The sequence below is a fragment of the Globicephala melas genome, chromosome 2 (genome assembly GCF_963455315.2).
Source record: "Globicephala melas chromosome 2, mGloMel1.2, whole genome shotgun sequence".
Lineage (NCBI taxonomy): Eukaryota > Metazoa > Chordata > Mammalia > Artiodactyla > Delphinidae > Globicephala > Globicephala melas.
In genome coordinates this window covers 57,323,155-57,349,631 of record NC_083315.2, presented here as the reverse complement: position 1 = coordinate 57,349,631, position 26,477 = coordinate 57,323,155, and the positions used below count along the sequence as shown (strand labels likewise).

Genomic DNA, 26,477 nt, shown 5'->3' with positions numbered 1-26,477 from the left:
GGCGCAGATGGGCCGGTGGGCAGAGGAGGTTCTGCAGGGGCCAGCAAGGGCAGTGCTTTCTCTGATGGCTCCATCTCCAAGACTTATTTTTAATTTGGTTCTTTCTTTCTTTTGTTTTACTTTGTATCAAGATATTGCAACATATTCGACAGTAGACTAGAATAACAAACCTCCAGGTGTTTCTCATCTAGCCTCATCAATTACCAACTCAATGGCCGATATTGTTTCAACTGACTCCAACCCTCCTCTTCACGGTAACCCTAAGGACTCTTAAAAACACAAATACCATTATCACTCCTAAAATATTTAACAATTACTTAATAGTGTCAAAATCTTGAGTCCTCGTCTTAAGGATGTGTTAGAACCTTTCAGGCAGGCCGGCGACCGTCCGTCTAGCCCGGTGGTCCCCAAGCCCGGGGAAAGGAGAGACTCGCACCCACCCAGGAAGCCAGGAACAGAGATTCGACCCCTATTCTTCCCCGTGGTTTGCCAGTACCTGCTTGGATTGGCCCGGCGCGGAGCCGTCCGTGGGCTACACCGACCACAGAGGGAGGGATGAGACCGCCCAACACAGCGCAGTAGAGGACCAGCGCATCCCTGTTGTCGGACGCTAGCGCACCTCTCTCCCCCGCAGAGGTTCGGAAACCCCACGGCGGCGGGCGGGGCTGCGCCCGGTATTGGGGGTGGGGCTGGAGCAGCCGGGGCTCCGCACGCCGCGCCCTGGTCCCGCTCCGACTGGGCGGGCAGCGCCTGGAGCCCGGCCAGGCGAGTCTGTCTCCGCCACTGTCCCGCCGGCTCCCGACCGTCCGGCTCTGCTCGGTCTGCCCTCCGCCCCACGCCGCCCGCCCGGTCAGCGCGGAACCTCTGGCCAGAGGGCAGACCAGCCATGGGCGCCCAGCCGCGCGGAGTCCGCGTCGCGAAGCTCTTGCCTCCCTGGGCGCCGCCGCCGCTGCTGCTATTTCTGCTGCTGCTGCTGCTGCCAGGTACGCGCGCGGGGCGAGGGGGACTGGAGGGACGGGCGCCCAGCCCGAGCGGGGTCCGAAGGGGATGCGGCCCGGAGCTCAGCGCGAGGAGGTGGGGAGAAGGGCGCCGTGGCTGGGGACCCGAAACTCGCGTGGACTGGCTCCGGCCCGGCGGCGAGTTAGGTGGGGGGTGCGTGTTTTCCCCTCGGCGGGCCCCTCCTTGAGAGTGATTTGTGCGCTCCCTGGAGGCGCGGGGAGGGCCCGCACTGGGGCTCTTCCTTCCACAGCCCAGCGTTACAGATTCGAGTCTCGGCCCTGCCCATTGTCCTGCTTGGCGCACTGGGTGCTGAACTGACGCGCCCAGGCCGCGGGTTCCACTGTCTGCATCCCGCCCACCTCCTCGTTTTACGAATATCTGGGGAAGCTGAGGCCAGAGAGGGCTCAAGATTTGCTCAAGGCCACCTGGGGCAGAGGGGAGTCGTTAAGGGGCGCCAGCCTCTCCTCCTTGTCCTCGCCTCTCCGCACTCCTGGCACCTCCCCGCCTTCGCCTTCTGCCCGGTCTCTAAGAGGAGCTTGTTAGGGAGAAACTGGCCCTGATAGAAAGGCTTTTGAGTGTCCTGGGAGGGGTGGTAGATACCAGGGGACGAGGGATTTGGCAGGGCTGCAGGCGGTCCCTGCAGCTGGGAGGGTAAGTGTGTTGGGAGACCACGTTGTGACCATGCACTCAGAGCGCTGTTCCTGCCCCTCCAGTGCTGAGGCTCCCACTACTCAGAGCGCTGAACACTCCCCACGGAGCTCCTGAATGTGGCCCCTTCTTTATTTGGAGGGGGGGGGGTTAGGGGACAGTCAAAATCCCTGGAGAAGTTGGGTTGGACTTAAAGGATTCCCCTCATCCCCTCCCCAGATTTTTCCCAGATCTGTGAGAAGCAGCAGACAGCTGACTCAAGATGCCTGGAGTGTGGCTTATAAACAAAGAGGGTCCCCAAGGGTTTCAGAGAGGGAAGGGTCTTTGATCAGGATGTGAAGACAACATCAGCGGGAACAGTGGGTCGCACTCTGAGAGCATGGGAGCCACGTAGGCACCCGCTTCTAAGATGTTCGGTGGCCAAACCCCTACAAGGTCCTGGGTGGGAAGAAGGAAAGCCCCAGTCCTAGGTTGTAGTCTCCCTCGGGCCCTGGGGTACTCCTGCCCTGGGAATGGACTGGTCGTCTCTCCATTGTGGCTGTATGCAGGCAGATTGCATTTGGATCACGCTGCTGCCGTGCAGTAACAAAGATGGTGAGGACGGTTCCTGAGCTCTTACCATATGCCTGCATGGAGCTAAGCACTTCACTCATAACAACCTTAAGAGGTGGATACATTTATAATCTTTCACAGATGAAGGAAATGAGGTTTAGAGAGGTTAAGCCACTTGCCTAAGCTCACACAGCTCACAAGGATTCTGTCAGGATTTGCAGCAGATCTATCCAAATTCAGAGCCCAGGCTTGTAATCATTGTGCTTCTCAACGAATGTGTGTGACCTGATGGAATCCCTTCTCTCTTGGGCCTCAGTTTCCTAGTCTTTAACTTCAAGGAGTAGGACTAGTCTGAAAGTCTGGAGTTCCAGAGAGTACCCTCAGCAGATGGAGAGGAAGCTGTAGGTGGATGGTGTCCCTGGTGAGGGGAAAAGTGACTTCCCCAGGATCTGACAGGGCTACTTCCCTCAGTGGCCAGAGCCTCCGACGCCGAGCATCGTCTGTTTGAGCGGCTGTTCGAAGATTACAATGAGATCATCCGGCCAGTGGCCAATGTGTCTGACCCAGTCATCATCCAGTTTGAAGTGTCCATGTCTCAGCTGGTGAAGGTGGTGAGTGTCAGAGCCACAAGCCGTGGCCGTGGGGTATGGAGCTTCTGGAATAGCCTTTCCCAGAACCAGCCTTGTTTTTGTAATTCACCATCTACTTTAATCTCTCTTTCTAGGATGAAGTAAACCAGATCATGGAGACCAACCTGTGGCTCAAGCAAGTAAGTGACTAGACCCTGGGCACTGCTGCCCCCTGGTGGTGACTGCTTTATTTGCTGTCTGTGAACCAAGGGCCAAAACGCCTACTTCACTCCTGTGGACCCAGATTGAGGTCCACTGACTGGCTGGTCTGTCTCTACCTGGGCTTGGGGTCATATGCACTGCTCTACACCCCTGTGGAAAGACTGCAGGGCCCAGCCCCTCGAGTCACAGACGATAGACTGCATCCTGGAAAGAGAGACCTCCATGCTCAGACAAAATGGGGCTGACCCGGGCCTGGAGCCCTGGCACCGACTCTAGGGTGGCGCCTGAGGCACCTCTTCCCCTTCCTCTTGCTAAAAACTCATCCTTGTTGTTGATGGGGGGGTGGGAGCTGGGGTTCTGGATTTTCCTGTTCAGATTGGGACCAAAGAAAGGGGCTTCCACATGTTCTCCCCAGGGAGGCTTTGTGCAGACGTGGACAGATAACCCACTGGCCTAAGGGTGATCCTTCTACCAGCTCAGCCAACTGGACACTCAGCTCATGCAGCCTTCCCTCCTAGGAGGCTGGCAAGCCAGATGGGCACGGTGCCCACTCACCGCCCTCTGGTACACGTTCCCTCCAGCCACAGCTTCACCTCTCTCCCCTCAGGACTCACACCCCCCAGCCTCTACACCCAAACACTTCCTGGGCCCTGGTGGGATCATGGTTCCTTCCCCAGACCCTTCAGAGGCCAACCCTGCTCAACCCGGAGGTGGAAGAGAGTTCTGTGTGTCATGAGCACCGTTACTGGGGCCTGATGGCATGTCCAAGCCATTTCAGGAATGTAAACAGCAGGAGCTTAAGGCAGGGACCTGGACCTGGCACTGGAAGTGACTGGAGAAAGCCCTAGTGGTCCTGATTGATTGATGGGGGCTGGGCTTGCCCCACTCATGGGGGCGGCCTGCACACTCAGCCCAGTGCTGTCTCCCCACTAGCACCCACATGAGGAATGGGCCAGTGTGGTCTGCATTGCAGAGGCGGCTCTGACGTGCAGCCGAGGTGGGGAGGTCACCAAGATGAGTGGTGTCAAAAGAAGTAAAACCATGCTTGTCTTTCCACTGCCCCCCTCTCCCTCCTTGCCTTCTCCCCCCAGATCTGGAATGACTACAAGCTGAAGTGGAACCCCTCCGACTACAATGGAGCGGAGTTCATGCGTGTCCCTGCACAGAAGATCTGGAAGCCAGACATTGTGCTGTATAACAAGTAAGGTGCTGTGTGGCCCCCACCTCTCAGGGCTGTCAGCCTGGACCTGGGTCCTTGGCCTGCTGTGCTTTACAGCCTGGTCTTCCTGGGACCTTTTCCAAGAGAGCTCCATTCATTTGGTTCATTCCGCAGGTATTTATTGACCTACTATGTGCCAGGTCCTAGAGATACTGTGGCACAAGATAGATACCCTCCCCCTTGCCTCTAGGAGTTTATCAGACACACCAGGGAATACAGGAATGAGTTACAGTATCCAAATATGCAATTACAGACTGGAGGAAGGGCAAGGAAGGAAACATGGGGGTGGGCTTCTGTCACCAAGGCAGGACCTGACCATCCCTGTAAGTCAGGCTGTAGCCACGCCCCATGGTTAGACCACAGGAAAGCTTCATTCTTTTTTTTTAATGGACGACCACAACAAAAGCAACAATGATTGCAACTACCAAACACGAAACACACTCGTACTGTCATAATGTTGACATTCAGTCCAGTAATCCTCCACTGTAACAGCTCCTTTACTTTGCAGTGAAAATTGATTTGTATATTTTTTGCCTCTGAGTCCTTGTGGGATTTTTTTTTTATTATTCAAACAGAAAGTCACAAAAATTGTAATCATCCTCATCAGTTCACTCAGTCCCATGTAATTAATTTTTTTTCATCTTGATCTTTTGTTAGCACTTTTATGAATTCATCAGTTTTCCATTAGAGTTCTGAAAATGCTTATTCATTCAGTTCAGCACTATAGTCAGTTACCAGAAACCTGTACTTGTCAGAGTCTTTTCCATGAATTCCTTGAAGATGAAACCCTTTTATAGGAACATTTTGTGAAAGCATCAGAGTACACCCAGAACTCTCTGTAAATGACAAAAGACTTAAATATTACCACGGTTAAAGATATGATGAAAGTTCATAATAATGCAGCTGACAAGGAAATTTAGTTATTTCTGAGATATACATTTTAAAGTAATAACTAGAGTTATGACTTCTAACATTATACCAGAAAATATAAGATTTTTAGAAATTTCATGTAACGTTTGAATCATTTATATTAATATATTTCCATACAAATAACCCAAAGAAAGTTTAGTATTAGTTGTTTTTTTTGTTTGTTTTTTTGTACTGCAGGTTCTTACTAGTCATCAATTTTATACACATCAGTGTATACATGTCAATCCCAACCGCCCAATTCAGCACAACACCATCCCCACCCCACCGTGGTTTTCCCCCCTTGGTGTCCATATGTTCGTTCTCTACATCTGTGTCTCAACTTCTGCCCTGTAAACCGGGTTCATCTGTACCATTTTTCTGGGTTCCACATACATGCATTAATATACTATATTTGCTTTTCTCTTTCTGACTTACTTCACTCTGTATGACAGTCTCTAGATCCATCCATGTATCAACAAATGACTCAATTTCGTTCCTTTTTATGGCTGAGTAATATTCCATTGTATGTATGTACCACTACTTCTTTATCCATTTGTCTGTCGATGGGCATTTAGGCTGCTTCCATGACCTGGCTATTGTAAACAGTGCTGCAATGAACATTGGGGTGCATGTGTATTTTTGAATTATGGTTTTCTCTGGGTATATGCCCAGTAGTGGGATTGCTAGATCATATGGTAATTCCATTTTTAATTTTTTAAGGAACCTCCATACTGTTCTCCATAGTGGCTGTATCAAATTACATTCCCACCAACAGTGCAAGAGGGTTCCCTTTTCTCCACACCCTCTCCAGCATTTGTTGTTTGCAGGTTTTTTTTTTTTTTTTTTTGCTGTACATGGGCCTCTCACTGTTGGGGCCTCTCCCGTTGTGGAGCACAGGCTCTGGACACGCAGGCTCAGCGGCCATGGCTCACGGGCCCAGCCTCTCCGCAGCATGTGGGATCTTCCCGGACCGGGGCACGAACCCATGTCCCCTGCATTGACAGGCGGACCCTCAACCACTGCGCCACCAGGGAAGCCCTGTTGTTTGCAGATTTTTGATGATGCCCATTCTAACTGTAGTTTTGATTTGCATTTCTCTAACAATTAGTGATGTTGAGCAGCTTTTCATGTGCTTCTTGGCCATCTGTATGTCTTCTTTGGAGAAATGTCTATTTAGGTCTTCTGCCCATTTTTGGATTGGGTTGTTTGTTTCTTTAATATTGAGCTGCATGAGCTGTTTATATATTTTGAAGATTAATCCTTTGTCTGTTGATTAGTTTGCAAATATTTTCTCCCATTCTGAGGGTTGTCTTTTCGTCTTGTTTATGGTTTCCTTTGCTGTGCAACAGCTTTGAAATTTCATTAGGTCCTATTTGTTTATTTTTGTTCTTATTTCCATTACTCTAGGAGGTGGATCAAAAAAGATCTTGCTGTCATTTATGTCAAACAGTGTTCTTCCTATGTTTTCCTCTAAGAGTTTTATAGTGTCCGGTCTTACATTTAGGTCTCGAATCCATTTTGAGTTTATTTTTGTGTATGGTGTTAGGGAGTGTTCTAATTTCATTCTTCTACATGTAGCTGTCCAGTTTTCCCAGCACCACGTATTGAAGAGACTGTCTTTTCTCCACTGTATATCTTTGCCTCATTGTCATAGATTAGTTGACCATAGGCACGTGGGTTTATCGCTGGGCTTTCTATCTTGTTCCATTGATCTATGTTTCTGTTTTTTGTGCCAGTACCGTATTGTCTTGATTATTGTAGCTTTGTAGTATAATCTGAAGTCAGGGAGACTGATTCCTCCAGCTCCGTTTTTCCCCTCAAGACTCCTTTTGCTATTCGGGATCTTTTGTGTCTCCGTACAAATTTTAAGATGATTTGTTCTAGTTTCGTAAAAAATGCCATTGGTAATTTGATAGGGATTGCACTGAATCTGTAGATTGCTTTGGGTAGTATAGTCATTTTCACAATATTGATTCTTCCAATCCAAGAACATGGTATATCTCTCCATCTGTTGGTATCATCTTTAATGTTTTTCATCAGTGTCTTATAGTTTTCTGCATATAGGTCTTTTGTTTCCCTAGGTAGGTTTATTCCTAGGTATTTTATTCTTTTTGTTGCAATGGTAAACAGGAGTGTTTCCATAATTTCTATTTCAGATTTTTCATCATTAGTGTATAGGAATGCAAGAGATTTCTGTGCATTAATTTCGTATCCCACAACTTTACCAAATTCATTGATTAGCTCTAGTAGTTTTCTTGTGGCATTTTTAGGATTCTCTATGTATAGTATCATGTCATCTGCAAACAGAGACAGTTTTACTTCTTCTTCTCCAATTTGTATTCCTTTTATTTCTTTTCCTTCTCTGATTGCCATGGCTAGGACTTCCAAAATTATGTTGAATAATAGTGGTGAGAGTGGACATCCTTGTCTTGTTCCTGATCTTAGAGGAAATGCTTTCAGTTTTTCAGCATTGAGAATGATGTTTGCTGTGGGTTTGCCGTATATGGCCTTTCTTATGTTGAGGTAGCTTCCCTCTATGCCCACTTTCTGGAGAGTTTTTATCATAAATGGGTGTTGAATTTTGTCAAAAGCTTTTTCTGCATCTATTGAGATGATTATATGGTTTTTATTCTTCATTTTGTTAATGTGGTGTATCACATTGATTGATTTGCGTATACTGAAGAATCCTTGCATTCCTGGGATAAATCCCACTTGATCATGGTGTATGATCCTTTTAATGTGTTGTTGAATTCTGTTTGCCAGTATTTTGTTGAGGATTTTTGCATCTGTGTTCATCAGTGATATTGGTCTGTAATTTTTATCTTTGGTAGTATCTTTGTTTGGTTTTCGTATCAGAGTGATGGTGGCCTCAGAGAATGAGTTTGGGAGTGTTCCTTCCTCTGCAATTTTTTGGGAGAGTTTGAGAAGGATGGGTGTTAGCTCTTCTCTAAATGTTTGGTAGAATTCACCTGTGAAGCCATCTGGTCCTGGACTTTTCTTTGTTGGAAAATTTTTAATCACAGTTTCAATTTCATTACTTGTGATTGGTCTGTTCATATTTTCTGTTTCTTTGTGGTTCAATCTTGGAAGGTTATACCTTTCTAAGAATTTGTCCATTTCTTCCTGGTTGTCCATTTTATTGGCATAGAGTTGCTTGTAGTAGTCTCTTAGGATGCTTTGTATGTCTGCCATGTCTGTTGTAACTTCTTTTTCATTTTTAATTTTATTGATTTGAGTCCTCTCCCTCTTTTTCTTGTTGAGTCAGGCTAATGGTTTATCAATTTTGTTTATCTTCTCAAAGAACCAGCTTTTAGTTTTATTGACCTTTGCTATTGTTTTCTTTGTTTCTATTTCATTTATTTCTGCTCTGATCTTTATGATTTCTTTCCTTCTGCTAAATTTGGGTTTTGTTTGTTCTTCTTTCTCTAGTTCCTTTAGGTGTAAGGTTAGATTGTTTACTTGAGTTTTTTGTTTCTTGAGGTAGGCTTGTATAGCTATAAACTTCCCTCTTAGAACTGCTTTTCCTGCATCTCATAGGTTTTGGATCATTGTGTTTTCATTGTCATTTGTCTCTAGGTATTTTTTGATTTCCTCTTTGATTTCTTCAGTGATCTCTTGGTTATTTAGTAACATATTGTCTAGCCTCCAAGTGTTTGTCTTTTTTACATTTTTTTTCCCTGTAATTCATTTGTAATCTCATAGCATTGTGGTCAGAAAAGATGCTTGATATGAGTTAACTTTTCTTAAATTTACTGAGGCTTGATTTGTGACCCAAGATGTGATCTATCCTGGAGAATGTTCTGTGTGTGCTTGAGAAGAAAGTGTAATCTGCTGTTTTTGGATGGAATGTCCTATAAATATCAATTAAATCTATTTGGTCTATTGTGTCATTTAAAGCTTCTGTTTCCTTATTTATTTTCATTTTGGATGATCTGTCCATTGGTGTAAGTGAGGTGTTAAAGTCCCCCACTATTGTTTTACTGTTGATTTCCTCTTTTATAGCTGTTAGCAGTTGCCTTATGTATTGAGGTGCTCCTATGTTGGGTGCATATATCTTTATAATTGTTATATCTTCTTCTTGGAGTGATCCCTTGATCATTATGTAGTGTCCTTCCTTGTCTCTTGTAACATTCTTTATTTTAAAGTCTATTTTATCTGATATGATTATAGCTACTCCAGCTTTCTTTTGACTTCCATTTGCATGCAATATCTTTCACCATCCCCTCACTTTCAGTCTGTACGTGTCCCTAGATCTGAAGTGGGTCTCTTGTAGAGAGCATATATATGGGTCTTGTTTTTGTATCCATTCAGCAAGCCTGTGTCTTTTGGTTGGAGCATTTAATCCATTCACATTTAAGGTAATTATTGATATGTATGTTCCTATGACCATTTTCTTAATTGTTTTGGGTTTGTTTTTGTAGGTCCTTTTCTTCTCTTGTGTTTCCCACTTAGAGAAGTTCCTTTAGCATTTGTTGTAGAGCTGGTTTGGTGGTGCTGAATTCTCTTAGCTTTTGCTTGTCTGTAAAGGTTTTGATTTCTCCATCGAATCTGAATGAGATCCTTGCCAGGTAGAGTAATCTTGGTTGTACATTCTTCCCTTTCATCACTTTAAGTATATCATGCCACTCCCTTCTGGCTTGTAGAGTTTCTGCTGAGAAATCAGCTGTTAACCTTATGGGAGTTCCCTTGCATGTTATTTGTCATTTTTCCCTTGCTGCTTTCAGTAGTTTTTCTTTGTCTTTCATTTTTGCCAATTTGATTACTATGTGTCTCGGCGTGTTTCTCCTTGGGTTTATCCTGTATGGGACTTTCTGCACTTCCTGGACTTGGGTGGCTGTTTCCTTCCCCATGTTAGGGAAATTTTTGACTATGATCTCTTCAAATATTTTCTCGGGTCCTTTTTCTCTCTCTTCTCCTTCTGGGACCCCTATAATGTGAATGTGGGTGCATTTAATGTTGTCCCAGAGGTCTCTTAGGCTGTCGTCATTTCTTTTCATTCTTTTTTCTTCATTCTGTTGCGCAGCAGTGAATTCCACCATTCTGTCTTCCAGTTCACTTATCTGTTCTTCTGCCTCAGTTATTCTGCTATTGATTCCTTCTAGTGTAGTTTTCATTTCAGTTATTGTATTGTTCATCTCTGTTTGTTCTCTAATTCTTATAGGTCTTTGTTAAACATTTCTTGCATCTTCTCTATCTTTGCCTCCATTCTTTTTCCGAGGTCCTGGATCATCTTCACTATCATTATTCTGAATTCTTTTTCTGGAAGGTTGCCTATCTCCACTTCATTTAGTTGTTTTACTTGGGTTTTATCTTGTGCCTTCATCTGGTACATAGCCCTCTGCCTTTTCATCTTGTCTGTCTTTCTGTGAATGTGGTTTTTGTTCCACAGGCTGCAGGATTGTAATTCTTCTTGCTTCTGTTCTCTGCCCTCTGCTGGATGAGGCTATCTAAGAGGCTTGATGCGAGGGACTGGTGCTGGGTAGAGCTGACTGTTGCTCTGTTGGGCAGAGCTCAGTTAAACTTAATCCGCTTGACTGTTGATGGGTGGGGCTGGGTTCCCTCCCTGTTGGTTGTTTGGCCTGAGGCAACCCAACACTGGAGCCTACCTGGGCTTTTGGTGGGGCTAATGACAGACTCTGGGAGGGCTCACGCCAAGGAGTACTTCCCAGAACTTCTGCTGTCAGTGTCCTTGTCCCCACGGTGAGCCACAGCGCCCCCCCCCCCCCGCCTCTGCAGGAGACCCTCCAACACTAGCAGGTTGGTCTGGTTCAGTCTCCCCTGGGGTCATTGCTCCTTACCCTGAGTCCTGATGTGCACACTACTTTGTGTGTGCCCTCCAAGAGTGGAGTCTCTGTTTCCCCTAGTCCTGTCGAAGTCCTGCAGTCAATTCCCACTAGGCTTCAAGGTCTAATTCTCTAGGAATTCCTCCTCCTGTTGCCGGACCCCCAGGTTCGGAAGCCTGACGTGGGGCTCAGAACCTTCACTCCAGTGGGTGGGCTTCTGCAGTATAAGTGTTCTCCAATCTGTGAGTCACCCACCCAGCAGTTATGGGATTTGATTTTACTGTGATAGAGCTCCTCCTACCATCTCATTGTAGCTTCTCCTTTGTCTTTGGATGTGGGGTATCTTTTTTGGTGAGTTCCAGTGTCTTCTGTTGATGATTGTCCAGCAGCTAGTTGTGGTTCTGGTGTTCTTGCAAGAGGGAGTGAGAGCACGTCCTTCTACTCCAGCATCTTGGTTCCTCTCCAAGCTTCATTCTTTTACTCACCCAGCGAATGCTCCCTGCCCCTGCCTCACACTGCACACGTGCATCTGCCCACCAGCCACAGGAAGCTGCACCTTTCTCTCTCTTTCAAAGGTTCTTCCTCTGCCTATCTGAATCTGCCCATTGTGGCACCTACAAAACCTGCCTCTTTCTTAAGCCCATACAAACCTGACACCTTCCACATTTAACCTCTGTTATTAGACAAACATAATTTTAATTGGTATTTTACAGTATGTACTAGTTTGTTCTCCAGGTATTGACAGACTTCAATTTCGTAACTGTGCTTTATCTCTGGAGTTCTAATGTCTTTAAAAACCACTGAGCATTTTTCAACAAAACACTTCATATAGAATTAGTCTAATCAGATTTTAAAGCATTCTGTGTTTAGGTTTGTATGCCGTATTAGTACGAATCAATATGTTTTACTGTTCGTATTGGGACTAGAGAAGCTACGTTTTTGGTTGAATCCCACTTTCTATTCATGGGTTAAAAGAGAAGTGTTCTTTAACTACTCTAAAGATGGTCCGTGTTTTTATTTTTAAAATTTTTTTAACATCTTTATTGGAGTATAATTGCTTTACAATGGTGTGTTAGTTTCTGCTTTATAACAAAGTGAATCAGCTGTACATGTACATATACATATATCCCCATATCTCTTCCCTCTTGCGTCTCCCTCCCTCCCACCCTCCCTATGCCACCCTCTAGGTGGTCACAAAGCACTGAGCTGATCTCCCTGTGCTGTGTGGCTGCTTCCCACTAGCTATCGATTTTATATTTGGTAGTGTATATATGTCCATGCCACTCTCTCATTTTGTCCCAGCTTACCCTTCCCCCTCCCCATGTCCTCAAGTCCATTCTCTAGTAGGTCTGCATCTTTATTCCTGTCCTGCCCCTAGGTTCTTCTTAACCTTTTTTTTTTTAGATTCCATATATATGTGTTAGCATACGGTATTTGTTTTTCTCTTTCTGACTTACTTCGGTCTGTATGACAGATTCTAGGTCCATCCACCTCACTACAAATAACTCAGTTTCATTTCTTTTTATGGCTGAGTAATTCCATTGTATATATGTGCCACATCTTCTTTATCCATTCATCTGTCGCTGGACACTTAGGTTGCTTCCATGTCCTGGCTATTGTAAATAGAGCTGAACATGAACACTGTGGTACGTGACTCTTTCTGAATTATAGTTTAAGCTACAGTAATCAAGAGAGTATGGTACTGGCACAAAAACAGAAATATAGATCAATGGAACAGGATAGAAAGCCCAGAGATAAACCCACCCACATATGGTCACCTTATCTTTGATAAAGGAGGCAAGAATATACAATGGAGAAAAGACAGCCTCTTCAACAAGTGGTGCTGGGAAAACTGGACAGCTACATGTAAAAGAATGAAATTAGAGCACTCCCTAACACCATACACAAAAATAAACTCAAAATGGATTAAAGACCTAAATGGAAGGCCAGAAACTATAAAACTCTTAGAGGTCCGTGTTTTGTTTACTGCTTTTCCAAGAAAAGACAGCATTCATAAATGTGTTTCTTTCATGCAACTTGTAAATTGGTCCTTAAAGAACTGGGACAGGAGATAAATTAACTGGTTTGTAGAAATCTCCTGGTCCAAAGGCTCTTAAGGAGCTGAGCAGGGTGGTAAGAATTTTTGCTAAGCTAGAATTAAGACAGTGGGCACAGATCTTAATCTTATGATTTGCATTTCATAGCTGTTTTCTTGCTGGCAACCTTGGGTGAACAGCTGGGGTACTTTAGGGATGTGTGCTTTTAACAGTACTGAGAGACATAGTGAAAAGCTTCCATCGGATATGGAGAGGAGCAAATATCATAAGGAATTTCCTTGGAATCTGAAGCTGAAAATAAGATTTAGAGACTATCCTTCAATTCCTCTCTCCTAACTAAAACTTCAGTTTCTCTGAACGTCGGGTGAGAGTTTCTTTTCATTTCAACACACTAGAAAGACTTTTTACCTTCTTATGCCAGTTTCTCCTGCCATGTTTTTGTTCTTTGAAGTTCGTTCTCTAGTAGAATCCTCAGAAAGTGTTCGTGGACACAGCGTACCCTAAGTTCTTACAAGTTCATAACTCATTGTAGCCTTTTTAGGTAATACTCTTAGGTCATTTGCTGATATAAAATCCTTCACTCATACTTTCCTTCCATGAAAACCTTAAAAATGCTGACTCATGTTCTGGTATGAAGTGTTGCTGTCAAAAACGATTGCCAGTCTAATTTTCTTTTTTTCTTGTAAAATCTGGTGACTTTGGGGAGAGTAAAGGGACTCTATTAATACGTGTGCCAGGACCACAGATGTAAACCAGGACTGTTCTGGATGAATTGGGATTCATAGTCAGCTTGTTTACAAGGGCGTTGTTCTTTTTCTTGGGTAACCCAAAGATATTTTACCCTTTATCTTTAAAATCTAGTTGTTTTACTCTGTACCATATACATAATAAGCCTTCTTTTATTCCAGTAAATGTTTTGTGAATTAGAGTTTTTCAGATCTGTTCTATTGCTTTATCTCTCCAGGAACTCCATTTTCACATATATTTGAACTGCTTTACCTATATTCTTTCCATATTATTTTCTCTCACATTCTTTTTCTTTGTCTCTTTTTGATTTAAAAGAATTTTTTCTCCTTTCTGTTTTTTATTTTCATCACAATACTTTCCATGGTGTGTGCTGCTTGTTACGTTTTAGTTTTTATTTCTAAAATGATTTTTTAAATTTCTTTCTTCCCATTCTTTCCTAAGTTCTGTCAGTTCTTTATTCATCCTCCTATTGCTTACCCAAATTCTTAACTTTTCTATTTCTAATTTATGCTGCTCTTTCAAAGTTTCTAAAGATCGTTCTTTCTATTACCTTAATTTGTAATGTCAGATTATCAGTTTCATCTGCTCTGAGGTTATATTTTTGCGGTGTGCACTTGTCTGCTTGTATGCTATTGTCATTCAATTACTTTTCATATTTTTCTTACAATATGTTAATATGAGGTTCAGTCTAATCCTTTTCTGTTGCTCTTGTTTAAATAGATGGCCTTTGTTGTACTTTTAGGACAGGTTCCCAGAGGGGATGGGAGTGGGTAAGGGTGGGTCTCTTGTGTCACCTGCTTGGGAGTTCCCTCCTCAAGTGGTTCCCTTGAAGCATTTAAATACTCCGTGTAGCCACCTCCACAGTCTGAGAGCTGCCACTTCTAGACACCTGCTTCTCTACTTTCTCAACCATCTTCTTTTTCTTACTCTCAGTTTCCCACGCTGTTCAATTTGAAGCCTACCCTATGCAGCTTTTTTCTGGGTGGGTCTCTGCCCTTCTGGAAGGCAGTTGGGGTGGGAGGTGTTTCTGAGATAGAGCCCAGTCCAGCCTCCTCTGCAGACCCTGGTGGCTCCCCATCGTTTTGTCCTCTCCCACAAACTGGAACCTGTGGTGCCCTCTCTATTTCACCGTTCCCCTTGCTGAAGATGCAGTGCAGAGCGGGGTCCTCTTTTTTGAGGGGCAGATACCTCTTGGTGATTTCTGTCTGGGGCTTTCGGGACAGGAGAACTTCCCTTCCTCTTCCCTCAGCCACCTCCACAGCAGCTAACCCCACCCGAATCCCACGCAGGTCCCACTGGTGGTAGTGGTTCGACCCCACTCTCTCACACCTGAGGTTCTTAGAGTTCCACGTAACCTAACTTTGTTGACCACGTGGGCAGCGGGATTTTCCTTTTGCTATCTTGTTGCCCTGTTTTTCTGAGGAAATTTGGAAAGGTTAAAGAAACGGATGCCATCGTGATCTTTCTCATACCACTCACCACCCTCGCCCCACTTCAGCTCTTACTCTTTCCTTCTATTAAAGTGATACCTCAACTAATCATTTGCACCCACCCTGCCTTTTCTTTTTTTTAATCAGCTCACGTGGTTCAGCAACACACTGGCTGAGTGAGACCTTTCCCCCTCTGCTGACCCTTGCTGCCAGCCATCTCTTGGGCAGCCAGGGGGGTGAGAGCTTCATTTATCTTTTTGGTCATCCGTTCAGTCAGCTAGTACTTACCGAGCGCCCTCTCTGTGGCTGGGGCTCTGCCAGACCCTGGTACCCAGCGAGGTCTTCATCTTCGGTCTCCTGGTGGCAGAGCTAGGCCGCTGACGCTGTCAGCAAGCAGGCCTCCTGGTCTGGACAGACACAGCTGTGGGGGTCTGTAGGCAGCCGCCACAGTGACCAGGATCCCTGGAAAATAGCAGACATGTGCACCAGCAACCAAGGTAAGCTGATCTCCAGTGTTTGGCCTTTTGGACACACAGACTTAAGGACTCAAGTTCCGACTGGTCAAGGCCCTGCCACAGACTCTGTGTGGGACCCTGAGCAAGCCAGTCCTGCCCTCTGACCTTCAGTTTCCTCATTGGTAAAATGAGGGGATCAGACTAAAGCAGGGATCATTAAGCTTTCCTGTGAAGGGCCAGGTAGTTAAGTATTTTAGGCTTTGTGGGCCTTAGAGTCTCTGTCGCAGCTACTCAGTCCTGCCCTTGTAGCTTAAAAGTAACTGCAGACAATAGACCACAAATGGGTATGGCTGTGTGCTCCAATAAAAATTTATGTACAGAAATAGGGGGCAGGCCAGTGGGCCATACTTTGCCCTGGACTAGTCCCTGGGCTCTGAAGGTCCATTTTGTTGATCCAGATGCCCTAAGGAAAGTTGTTCTGGAGGCCTCTGCCTTCCCAGGGGTCGTCTCAGCCCTCTGCGTAATGTAGGCCAGCCTCCCAGGACTCCTTGGTGCCCAACATGGTCAAGTCCACTTGGGGCTGTGTGGGTCCCCACCCCCTTCCCACTTCTCATACCCCTCCTTTCCTCCTGGAGCTGGGAATCCTCTTCTTGTGGGGAATTGAGGGCCCAGTAGGATAAAGTGGGGCTAAGAACATATAAACACAGCAGGGCACCTTTGGGACAACCCAGCTGGCTGGAGTGAAGGCGGGTAGTGGATTTGACATCAAGCCTTCACATGTAACGACTGTCCTGCTCGACAGACGCACGTGACGGTGGGAGGGCCAGAGACCAGCAAGGAGACACACCCCGGACACACCCCCTCCTGTCTTCACACAGTGCTATCCAGTAACAACCAGCCAGGATATCCCTAAATGTATAGGTTTGTCTTTTTTTTTTTTTTTCCAGCTCTTCGGGCAAATGGGTATAGTGGTTGCTCCCTTTAGAAGGACATACATGCCTTCAAATGCAGAACTCTAAGAAATCAACAGGGCTGACCCACGGAAATGTCAAGAGCTTTCACTGGGCGAGGCCATTGTCATGAGGACCGGCTGGCTTCATGCTCAGATGTGAGCTTGGACGGGGTGTTGAGCTGGTCGTCAGCAAATCTTCCACTGCACAAACCAGCTGATAAATGCCAACAAGCCAATTCTAGGAATAATGTATGTCTCTGCATAGAAAGGGCGCACATAGCTAAACAGAAGGGAGAAGGAACATGGGGAAGGATAGGGACACAGAAGGCAAAGGAACCTGTCATGCTGGGTTTGAAAGACAAGGAATCAGAAAACATGATTATTCATTCTAAAACAGTGCAGGGAGGAATGGGGAGTTTGGTAAACGGTAGAACCAGGGTCCAGAGATAGGGCCTGGTAATAGACCCATCTAACAGGCTCAGTTTAATGGCAGTGGGCTCCTACGGTGGTCTCTGCAGCCCCTTCCAGGTCCACGGTCTGGTTTGACATCCGTGTGTGTACACACATTGGGGTCCCAATGCAGACAGAATGAGGAGGCATTACCAGGGCCAAACCATAGGGAGAGCGAGTGGCAAATATCCCCAAGGTCACCTAAACACCTGCCTCTGATGACCACTTTCATTCATTTCTTTTATTTCTTCAATTAAAGGAGAAAAAAAATCTCTGGCATTTGGGAGTGTCTCCATATATATCAAGCTGGGAGTTGTATGGTGTGGAATGAACCCATGACGTGCCCCAGGGCGGGGGGTGATGAGTGTGTCAGATCGTTGGGGGTTGGGGGGTCCTGGGCCTCAGTATCCCCACTGGTAAATGGGATGGTGAACTGCGAGACCTTTTACAGCACTTTGAGCTCTCATATTCTGCAGTTTTACAAATCGTTACTTGCCGTTTACCTGCTGGCAGCGTGAGAAGCTGGGCTAGCTGACCACATGGTAATGACCTGTGTGCCGCACACCTCCTCTTTGTCTCCGCAGTGCTGTTGGGGATTTCCAGGTGGACGACAAGACCAAAGCTTTACTCAAGTACACAGGGGAAGTGACTTGGATCCCCCCGGCCATCTTTAAGAGCTCGTGCAAAATCGATGTGACCTACTTCCCATTCGATTACCAGAACTGCACCATGAAGTTTGGTTCCTGGTCCTACGACAAGGCAAAAATCGACCTGGTCCTGATCGGCTCCTCCATGAACCTCAGGGACTACTGGGAGAGTGGTGAGTGGGCCATCATCAAAGCCCCAGGCTACAAACATGACATCAAGTACAACTGCTGCGAGGAGATCTACACGGACATCACGTACTCGCTGTACATCCGGCGCCTGCCCCTGTTCTACACCATCAACCTCATCATCCCCTGCCTGCTCATCTCCTTCCTGACTGTGCTTGTCTTCTACCTGCCCTCTGACTGCGGCGAGAAGGTGACCCTCTGCATCTCGGTCCTCCTCTCCTTGACTGTGTTTCTGCTGGTGATCACTGAGACCATCCCGTCCACCTCTCTGGTGATTCCCCTGATCGGCGAGTACCTCCTGTTCACCATGATTTTTGTAACCTTGTCCATCGTCATCACCGTCTTCGTGCTCAACGTGCACTACAGGACCCCCACCACACACACGATGCCCATGTGGGTGAAGACCATATTCTTGAACTTTCTTCCCAGGGTCATGTTCATGACCAGGCCGGCAAGCAGTGAGGGTAACACTCAGAGGCCAAGACCCTTCAATAGCGCTGAGCTCTCAAACCTGAATTGCTTCAGCCACATAGAGTCCAAGAGCTGCAAAGAAGGCTACCCCTGCCAGGATGAGCTATGTAGCCACTGCCACCACCGCAGGGTAAAAATCCTGAATTTCAGTGCCAATCTCACGAGAAGCTCCAGTTCTGAATCCGTCAATGCCGTGCTGTCCCTCTCTGCTCTGTCACCAGAAATCAAAGAAGCTATCCAAAGTGTCAAGTATATTGCTGAAAATATGAAAGCACAGAATGAAGCCAAAGAGGTAAGGATATGTCTGTTATTACATTGGTCATTCATTCATTCAACAAACATTGTATTGGTTCCTTGTGGGCAAGGAATTAGACTGGCATCAGTGGCTTGTGTTCAGACCAGCTCCTCATTTACCAGTTATTTATCCTTGGATACACCGCCTCACCTCTGTGAGTCTGTCTTTTCATCTGTAAAATGGGATGATAAAGGTTGTGAGTATGTGGTGCCCTGCATTTAGCTGCTGGGCTGCCATTAGTTTGGGCCATTGGAACACCTGATGCTGAGTGAGTGGATTAGGAGGTAGGCTGGAAGAGAGCATGAGGCCAGATGATCTCCAATTAGTACTGAACAGCTGAGCTGACATTTTAAACTTTACTCGTTGTGTCTCCCTACTCCCCTTTAAGAGTAATTTACATAAAGTACACACCTCTTAAGTCTACATCTCAGTGAATTTTTACATTATGTGTACACCCACATAACCATGATCTAGGTAAAGGTATAGAACATTTCCAGTGCCCCAGACGGTTCCCTTGTGCCCCTCCCCAGTCAGTAACCCCCTCCCTCCCTCCTCAGTAACCACTGATCCCGACGTCTTTTATGTTAATTAATTTTACCTATTCTTGAACTTCATATACGTGGAATCGCATAGCATAAACTTTCATATCAGACTTCTTTCATTCAGCAAAGTGTACAAAGATGTCTGAGGTTTATCCTTGTGGTTTGTTATTGGTGTGTAAGATTCTACAGTATGACGACACCGCCTTCTGTTTATTCATTCTACAGTTGTTGGACATTTGGTTATTTCCAGTTTGGGGCGATATGAACAAAGCTGCTATAAATTTATACATATCTTTTGGTGAATATATACACTCGTTTCTCCTGGCTACATTCCTAGGGGTGGAATTGCTGGATCACTGGAGAGGTGTACTTTTCACTTTAGTGGACACTGTCAGGTTTCCAAAGGGTTTGAGCCGATTGACATGCCCCCTGGCAATGTTTGAGAGTTCCAGCTGCTGCCCATCCTCGCCAAACGGGGGTGAAGTGGCCTTTCTTGTCCCTGTGGACTAATGATTAGGGCTCTTTTTCATATGCTTATTGGCCATTTGGATATCTTCTTTTGTGAACTATCTATTCACACTCTTGCCCATCTTTTTTTCATTGGGTGAACTTGTATTTCCTTCAAAAATCTTATGCTAGAACTAGTGATAGGTATTAGTAATGGGGAAGCTTTACACTTATGTGTTTGGCTGTTCCCACACTGTTTACCCCCAAGGTTACCAGAATCATGTTCAATAATTTTTTAAGAAGCTCTGCTTTAAAATTAACTGGTTCTGTTTTTAAGTTGATTATTAGCAAAGAGCTAATTACCAGATAATTTCAGCTCCTGATGCACTGTAGGTAATTAATGTTGGTAGGAAATGTCTGGAGCCTCTTTTATTCAGCTGTGAACGGCATATTAAAGTAGATGAGACAGGAGGGAGATAGCAACAGTGGCCCCGTGTCCTCACCCCACCCATCTGAGCAACTCTGAGCCCACTTGTGACTGTAACAATGCAAAACCTCCCACTGATACCAGAAATTTAGCCAAAAAGTCAGGCCCTCCTTTAAATTCAATTGAAGTAGTTGGTTGGTTGGGTTTTTTTTTTCAAGTCTTCATTGAATTTTTTACAACATTGCTTCTGTTTTATGTTTTGGTTTTTTGGCCCTGTGGCACGTGGGATCTTAGCTCCGGGACCAGGGATCGAACCCACACCCCCTGCATTGGAAGTCGAAGTCTTAACCACTGGAGCACCAGGAAGTCCCTGAAGCAGTTGTTGGACATTAAGTACATGATTAGAGAATCTCATTTGTCTAACACTACTCACTTTTGCAGATATTCTCTACCCTTTCTTTTTAAAATAATCACTTCTTTTGAGTGATAATTTACTAAAGATTGAGATCTAAGTACCCATCGTCTTTGTCAGGCTATTAGAAACTATCTTTATTCCAAAAATTATTTACTAGGAACCATATAAGGTGTTAAGAGTTTTAGTTAGCGTTAGAGGTTAAGGGTTTTAGTTAGCGTTAGAGTTTCCACAAGACGTGTGACGGAGGCAGAGAGTAAAAAAAAAAATGTTACTGAAAGGGAAGTCACAGCTGAAATGCCAGGAAGGTAAATTAGTGAAATAGCCTGAATGTGGCCAGCTAGAGGCACATGGTTCATCTCAAGGGGCAGCCACTGCTCACTTCTGGTCATCTGTTACCACAGATGAATGTGGTCCCATTGTTTTTCCAGAGAAAGCAGAAATCTGGACCACCGTCCAGTGGATTGCAACCTGTTTATGAAAGGGTGGCAGGTGTTAGAATAAAGATGCCTACTCAGTGCTCTGAGGAGAGTTGGGCTGTCTGAAGGATGCCTTCTTTCTCTCTTACTGTGTGACGGACATGCTGCTGTTTACATAGAGTTTTCTAGAGGTATTTTAATTTCCTAATTCCCTGGCTCCAACTTGGTTGGTTTTAACTGTCCTGGGCTCCTAGGCACTTGGAATGAACAGGCTTGGTTCTCCCAGAGCCATCTCCTGAGGGTGCTGAGAGCCTGTGAATGACTGTCCCTGGACACGCCAGATCCCAGAGGGACAGGAGTGTCATCGTGTCACCTGCCTTGGCTGTTCTCTTTTCAAGTTGTTTGTGTTGGTCACCCCTACTTGCTCACACTTGTGAGGTGTTTAATACTCTAAATTCAGAGTTAGGGCTAGGATTGGGTTACAAGTTAGAAAACTAGTTAGGGAGCTTGTGGTCTCATGTTAATACTCTCCGTCTTACGGTTTTGACGGCTGATCGTTTGAAGTTGGTTCCACTGTATGAGTTGTTCTTGAGGTCTTGGAGGTGTGCATAGATCAGAGCCATGATCTTTTGAGCTAATAACCCTGATACAACTTGTTTTGTTTGGTTCAGATACAGATAGAGAGATATATCTATATATGTACGTATATCTGTTAGTTCATTCATTCCAACTAGAGTCAGACTTCTGATCAATGATTTATTTACATGTGTTGTAATTACTGTTTTCTAGGGTTAAATTTTGGCCATCTTATTTCACGTTTTCCATTTACTTTTTTTTTGCCTCAGTTCTTGCTGTTTACTAGAAAGTTTGAATACTTTTTGCTGGTTGAAAGTCGTGTGCTTTATTTTTATTCTTCTACTAGCTCTTCCTAACTGATTTAAACCCATGCTCAAGTTCCGTTTTCCATATCAATTGGTCTCTTACATTTTTAAGTATCTGTGTTTTGCCCCCACCCAACTGTCCTTCCCCTCTGATCTTCCTCACTGCTTTGGTTACCTGGGTGTTACTAGAGCTTTAGTTTTGGTTTTTCATGAATATATGTTTTGGTTTTTGACCTTCCTTTTTTTATTTAGTCTATAGTCACCCCTCACATCTACTTATGGTGTCCTCCTGGATTTATCTCTTTGTGTTGGCATGCCTTCTCAGGATTGTTTATGGGTAAACCTTTTGGGGCCTGTAAGCTTAAAAATGTATTGTGGGGCTTCCCTGGTGGCGCAGTGGTTAAGAATCTGCCTGACAATGCAGGGGACACGGGTTCGAGCCCTCATGCAGGAAGATCCCACACGCTGCAGAGCAACTAAGCCCGTGTGCCACAACTACTGAGCCCACGCGCCTAGAGCCCGTGCTCCACAACAAGAGAAGCCACCGCAATGAGAAGCCCACGCACCACAACGAAGAGTAGACCCTACTCACCGCAATAAGGGAAAACCCGCACACAGCAACGAAGATCCAACACAGACAAAAATAAATAATTTTTTTTTAAACTGTATTGTGCCCTCACTTTTTTTTTTTTTTTTTTTTTTGCAGTATGCAGGCCTCTCACTGTTGTGGCCTCTCCCGTTGCGGAGCACAGGCTCCAGACGCACAGGCTCAGCGGCCATGGCTCACGGGCCCAGCTGCTCCGCAGCACGTGGGATCTTCCCGGACCGGGGCACGAACCCGTGTCCCCTGCATCGGCAGACAGACTCTCAACCACTGCGCCACCAGGGAACCCCATGTGCCCTCACTTTTAAGTGCGAGTTTAGCTGGATACGAAATTCTAGGGTTGAAGTTCTTTTCCTTAAATACTTAAATAACACTCCATGGCCTTTTTGCCTCAGTGTCGTTTCTGAAAAAGTTTTAATTAATCTGAATGTTGTTCCTTTGCAAGCAATCTATTCTATCTAGAAGCTATTAGAATTTTCTGTTTGTAGAGAAATCGAATGACACCAAACACAACGTGTTGGTGTGGGTCTCTCCTAGTCTGTTTGGCATTCCTGTGAGCCATTTAATTCCAAGGTTTTTCATCTCACTTTAACTCTGGGGAAGTCAATGTTATTTCTGTAAAGATCTCCTGTTCACCCTTCTTTTCTCTTTCCCTGAACTGTTGTTGTACAGATGGGATACCTCTGCTCCCAGCTTCTCCATCTCCTAGCTTTTCTTTTACATCGCTGCCCTAGGTGAGGTCCTTACTCTCCTCCCTGTTTCTTTCCGGGGCTGTATTTACCCTTGCCAGTCACCCCAGCTCTTGAGTTCTTTATCGCGACTTGTCTGTTGTTCACACTTGTATTTCCACTTGATTCTTCTATAACACTGCTTGTTCCTAACTTCGTGTTTCCAGTATTCTCTCCTATCCAGTGACTATCTGGATAGTCTCAAAAGACTGTCTTGTTTAGTTTAGATCCTTAACCTATCTGTTCCATGAATTTTCTTTCAAATACCTAAGTTTGTGTATTGGGGGCCTGTAAACTCACCTTTTCTGGGGGTGTCAGCCATCCTTACTGAACTGTGTTTGAGGGGCCCAAACCCATGCTTCCCAAGGCAGAGGACCCACATGGCCACAAACTGGGCTAGACGCCCCTTCAGGGGCGTTTCCTCCCCTCCAGCTGACCTTGTCCGTGAGGAGCTCCTCCACGTCCCTTTCACGCAACTGCAGTTGTTCATCTTTGATGTGGGGAGCGAGGAGGGAAGCCTCAGGCCCCACCAATCAGTGGGCACCTCTGCTCTGCTCTTCCCCTCAGCCAGGCCCTTCTTTGCTGACAAGTGACCCTGCCTGCATCTCTGGGCTGGGAGTGGCAGGCTGGAAAGAGGCACAGGGTTGGGGGAGAGAAGAGCACAACCAAGCCTTCCCCAGTCCTTCCCTCCACCGAGACCCTTCTCTTCCAACCGCATGCTCACACTCAGCAGTCCACACCTGCCCAGGTTTCTGAGAGTCTTTAAGGCACGGTCTCCTCTTGTTTCTGGAACATCTCCAGGGTTGGGCTGGGAAACAGAGCCAAGTGCTTGGGCTAGTTCACCGTTCTGCCCAACACGCATCTACCTGTTCGTGCATCACTAGTGCCAAAGTTTCCAGAGAATGACCAGTGTCCTTGTGCCTTAAAGACTCAGAGTTAGACATAAAATTAAGTTTCACCCAGCTCTGTTTGCAGCACTGTTTGTATTCATGTGTAAAACCCAAGTCCCCTCTTTCTTCACCAGGCTAAACCATGTGAAGTGCTCTCAGAGGAAGATTTATACTTGGTTAATGGTCATTTTTAAAATCAGCATTAATATCAGTAGGTATTATTCATTAAGGACCCTGTGCCAGGCACATATGTCATTTAATCCTCATAACAACTCTCTGAATTAGGTACTGTTCTTATCCCCGATTTACCAAGGAGGAAATTGAGGCTGAGAGAGGTCACATAATTTACCCAGATTCTCGTGCCTAAAAGGGAGCAGAGCTGGGATTATAACAAGTCTTGGTTTTCCCACCCCGCTGCCTCCTAGGCCCTAGGAGGTTTAGCCAGTAGGGGGTTGGCAGGAATCACAGCGTCTATTGTATATTGGAATCTTTTACACCCAAAGTCTTAGGAATTCAAATAAGTAACCGGTGGCAAATAGGGCATTATAGCTCTAATCCACTGACTTCTCAATGTCATCAGAGGGACACGTTCACTCACGCTCATAATGGTGAAATAAAATCCTTGTCTCCCAGCCCCATTTCAGTGCACTTAATTAAATTACTAAATCACATGCTGCCTCTCTATTATGTGATTATTTCTTCAAAATCAGTTGATTCATGGGTTCTCTTTTTCTCAGTCCAATTATGGTTTCCCTTCTGAGTTGTCTAGTATAATTAATGTGCAGTTCTCCTTCCTATTTCAAGCCTAAATTGAAGCTGTCTTGTATACAATTAGTCTTGCTCTTTCTTCCATCTTTACTTTATGGTCAGCATTGATTTCTGATTTTGAACCTGTTCTGTAACTGTACGGAATTCCATGATCCTTTGGCCTTCTAATTGAAGATGATACTTGGCTAGTTGGGCATTGTGGAGAGAGGGCGGTGGGAGAGGAAGAGTGATGATGGGCTTACCCTGATGTGCTTATTTCATTTTTGAAACAGACGTTACAAGGAAATTAGTATCTAAAACTGGATAAGAGCTAGTACTTTGAATTATGTTGGACTGTATTAGCTATTCTAACCAAGGCTCAGAATCCTCCTGCAGAGGTGTAAATCAAGTTAACTGGTTTTAACTAACTTTATAAATTGGAATTCAATTTTTAGGGAAAAAAAGGGTTATGTAGATGCTAAGAAATTTGATTTAAAACATTTAATATGACAGATATTTTATTCCTGTTTCTCTAGTGCATAAAGAGAAACTTGAGAATGGTAGACTTCCTCAGACTACATCCATTAGAAAAAAGAGGTTTCTTGCATATTGGCAAGCAGAATGGCTTCTTCTACTGAAACCCATTTATTAGATATTCAATATTGAAAATGTGTCCACCTTGCCTTTTCCTTCCTGCTTTATTTTTTCGTCTTTCATGATGTTTGTTTTTGTCTTTCAGATTCAAGACGATTGGAAGTATGTTGCCATGGTGATTGATCGTATATTTCTGTGGGTTTTCATTCTGGTGTGCATTTTAGGGACAGCAGGATTGTTTCTGCAACCTTTGATGGCCAGGGATGATGCATAAGCACTAAACTGTGTGTTACTTATGAGGTTACTTATGTGTATTGGGGGAGAGGCGGCTCACTGTTTTTTTAATTTTATTTTTTGTTGTGGTAAAATTCACTTAGCATAAAATGTACCATCTTAACCATGTTTAAGGGCACAGTTCAGTGGTATTAAATATATTCAGGGCTTCCCTGGTGGCGCCGTGGTTGACAGTCCGCCTGCCGATGCAGGGGACACGGGTTCGTGCCCCGGTCCAGGAGGATCCCACATGCTGCGGAGCGGCTGGGCCCGTGAGCCATGGCCGCTGAGCCTGCGCGTCTGGAGCCTTGTGCTCCGCAACGGGAGAGCCCACAACAGTGAGAGGCCCGCGTACCGCAAAAAAAAAAAAAAAAAATATATATATATATATATATATATATATATTCACATTGTTGTGTAACCATCACCACCATCCATCCCCATAACTTGTAAAACTATAGACCAGTTAAACAATAATTCCCCATTCTCCCCTCCCACCAGCAACCATCATTACACTTTGTCTTTATGACTTTGACTACTCTAAGTACCTCATGTAAGTGGAATCATACAGTATTTGTCTTTTTGTGACTGGCTTATTTCACTTCACAGAATGTCCCTAAGGTTCATCCATGTTGTAGCATATTGCAGAATTTCCTTACTTTTTAAGGCTGAATAATAGTCAATTTTAAGTATATACATTTTGCTTATCCATTTATCTGTTGATGGACACTTGGGTTGCTCCCGTGTTCTAGCTGTTGTGGATAATGCTGCTATGAACAGGGGTGTACTCTCTCCGATACCTTGCTTTCAGTTCCTTTGGGGATATACCCAGAAGTGGAATTGCTCGATCATATGGCAATTCTATTTTTAATTTTTTGAGGAACTGCCATACTGTTTTCCACCATGGCAATACCATTCTATA

At 45.0% G+C, this 26,477-nt stretch overlaps 1 protein-coding gene across 1 annotated transcript; it reads left to right on the top strand.

Moving 5' to 3' along the window:
* The first annotated feature begins 886 nt into the window (after positions 1 to 886).
* On the top strand, positions 887 to 25,728 carry CHRNA3 (cholinergic receptor nicotinic alpha 3 subunit). Its single transcript, XM_030874874.2, has 6 exons — positions 887 to 983; positions 2,671 to 2,810; positions 2,924 to 2,968; positions 4,082 to 4,191; positions 17,577 to 18,588; positions 25,428 to 25,728. Exons 1-6 carry the CDS (start codon positions 887 to 889, stop codon positions 25,554 to 25,556), a joined length of 1,533 nt encoding a protein of 510 aa, XP_030730734.2. The 3' UTR covers positions 25,557 to 25,728.
* Positions 25,729 to 26,477: the final 749 nt, after the last annotated feature.

Coding starts and splice junctions, on each gene's coding strand:
- CHRNA3 (XM_030874874.2), top strand. CDS start 887: ATGGGCGCCCAGCCGCGCGGAGTCCGCGTCGCGAAGCTCTTGCCTCCC. Junction 2,969..4,081: donor CCAACCTGTGGCTCAAGCAA/GTAAGTGACTAG, acceptor TTCTCCCCCCAG/ATCTGGAATGACTACAAGCT. Junction 4,192..17,576: donor GACATTGTGCTGTATAACAA/GTAAGGTGCTGT, acceptor TTGTCTCCGCAG/TGCTGTTGGGGATTTCCAGG.